The 1,968-nt window shown below is 38.1% G+C and overlaps 1 protein-coding gene across 2 annotated transcripts; it reads right to left on the bottom strand.

The window, feature by feature from the left end:
* Window positions 1-359: 359 nt before the first annotated feature.
* On the bottom strand, window positions 360-1,725 carry LOC106406848 (ubiquitin-conjugating enzyme E2 variant 1D). 2 transcript variants are annotated; one of them, XM_013847584.2, is made up of 4 exons: window positions 1,478-1,725; window positions 1,122-1,264; window positions 830-955; window positions 360-744 (listed from the first exon to the last, which is right to left on the bottom strand). In XM_013847584.2, exons 1-4 carry the CDS (start codon window positions 1,509-1,511, stop codon window positions 604-606), a joined length of 444 nt encoding a protein of 147 aa, XP_013703038.1. In that variant the 5' UTR covers window positions 1,512-1,725; the 3' UTR covers window positions 360-603. The 2 variants fall into 2 exon arrangements, with proteins under 2 accessions (XP_013703038.1, XP_013703039.1); XM_013847585.2 differs by having other exon boundaries at window positions 1,125-1,264.
* Between the last annotated feature and the right edge of the window lie 243 nt (window positions 1,726-1,968).

Here is a 1,968-nt window from a genome sequence, read left to right as displayed (position 1 = left end):
TTTTAAGAAAATTTAAATAGCTTAAGCATCTCTCATCAATTATGCACACTGTGATATTATCTAACTATATGATAAGAGAAGAAACGAAACATTGAGTGGAAGTCTACTTTGAAATTATGCTATAACTTTGCATAGTAAGTTACAAAACCTTTGACACTAACCGCGAGAAACAAACCTCACGGTAGAATCGACCAACAAGGTTAGCGTTAAATACTGAAATCGTATATGTAGTGTTTTCATGTCGAATGATTAGTGTTTGGCAGAGATTGCAAATCAAGAATGACGACACAGAACATCAACAAGTACAAAATAACAATTTACAAGAGATTTTGGACCTCTCTCTATCTCAGTCCTCTCTATATGCAACTAATAATTAAATTAAAAAGATTGAACAGATGGACTGGGGAAGACGCTGTTTTTGATAATTTGCACACAAGTAGAAACTTCATGATCAATCGAACAACATCACCACCATCCACATAGACCTTTTTTTTTTTATCATAAAAAGCATGAGAACGACAATGGATTACCCCAGATACATAGTTTAGTGTTAGAAGGGGGCAAAGATTTTTTCAGCAAACCAGAAGAAGATCCCATAAGCTACTAGAAGGAAGTGCCTTCTGGAGGTTGAACAAGCTTACGGTTATGCGACGCAGTCATTTCCTTCTTCAGCTGTACCAGTATATCTTCCATTGTGTACTCCCTTTGCCAGTTCGCAAGAAGCCCGAACTTCTTGGGATCCACCTATACATTACAGATGCATATTCAGACATAAGTTACCGAAAGGAACGAGACAGAGAATTGGCAGGGTGATGATTTTTATGTGTACCACTCCTGTTTCATGGTTGACACAAGTCATGTTGATACGTGAATGGAACCGGACAGTGGGAGGTTTCTCAGGGTAATCTTTGTCACAAAAGAGCTTCAACTGATAGATCCTACCTTCATGAACAGTCTGCTCATAGAAGAAGATAAAAATTTAATATCTGTAAGCACAAGCAGAAACAATAACCTTAGTGGTAAAGAAAAAAGCTTAGGAGACTGGACGAGGATAAGAGCATTGATCAATGCTTCTTAAATATAATGAATTAGCGCAGAAGATAAAAGGAGAAAGATATAACTACGTTGTGAGGACCGATGATAGTGCCAGTCCAAGAGCGCATGTAAATGTCATCACCATCATCCATTCCATAGCTCACAGTTCCATCTCCAATACCTTTCTCCCCACGTTCAAGCTCCTCCAGCAACCGGAAATTCCTCGGTACTATATATTGTTATAACAATCCACATGAATCATAACACTAGACACCATCACAATCTTGAGACATCATCAAGTCATTTATCATTGACCAGGCAAATAATCAGAATACGAATTTCAAAAACCCGAAGGATTAAACCCAATACGGATTCCAAAACCCTATAACAGGAAAATCAAAACGAGAACATAACAGAGACTAAAGAAATCGAAATTGTTTACCAACAACACTCGTTCCTCCGGAGCCAAGGGTCATATTTGATCAAAGTCGTGGATTCTATTCGATCCGATCCGATCCGATCCGATTTTGAGATCTGATCGTGCAGAGAGCGAGAGCGAGAGACGAGAGATGAGGCAAGGAAAATCAAAGTGAGAATCTGGTCAAATGGGAGAAAGCTATCTTTAAGGGGTAAATTGGGTAATTTAGGGAAAATGGAAAAAATGTTAAATTTGCAACTTTACTACCCAGAAAATTATTTTCTAATGTATAATTTGTTTGAACCAAGTTCGATCGAAACGAGTAAAGAGAGACGGAACTCGTCGTGGAGTTCAAAAGCGTTTTATTAATCGGTGAACGGTATAATTACAAATAAGGAAAGTTTGATCGGAAAATAAGTCGGTACTCGGGAAGCAATGGCCAGAAAAATACAAGTCAACAAGAATACAAAAGAGTAAAACCCTAATTCTAGCCGCCAAATGAGTATGAGTACAGC

Source organism: Brassica napus, chromosome C6 (genome assembly GCF_020379485.1).
Source record: "Brassica napus cultivar Da-Ae chromosome C6, Da-Ae, whole genome shotgun sequence".
NCBI classification, from domain to species: domain Eukaryota; kingdom Viridiplantae; phylum Streptophyta; class Magnoliopsida; order Brassicales; family Brassicaceae; genus Brassica; species Brassica napus.
The sequence above is the reverse complement of the archived record's forward strand: the minus strand, read 5'-3'. Positions and strand labels throughout refer to the sequence as shown.

Excerpts from the sequence above, each read along its gene's own strand:
- LOC106406848 (XM_013847584.2), bottom strand. The coding sequence starts at position 1,511 with ATGACCCTTGGCTCCGGAGGAACGAGTGTTGTTG. Across the intron at positions 956-1,121 it reads TCATCGGTCCTCACAACGTA|ACTGTTCATGAAGGTAGGAT; the intron begins GTTATATCTTTC and ends TTCTATGAGCAG. Across the intron at positions 745-829 it reads TCAACCATGAAACAGGAGTG|GTGGATCCCAAGAAGTTCGG; the intron begins GTACACATAAAA and ends TGTAATGTATAG.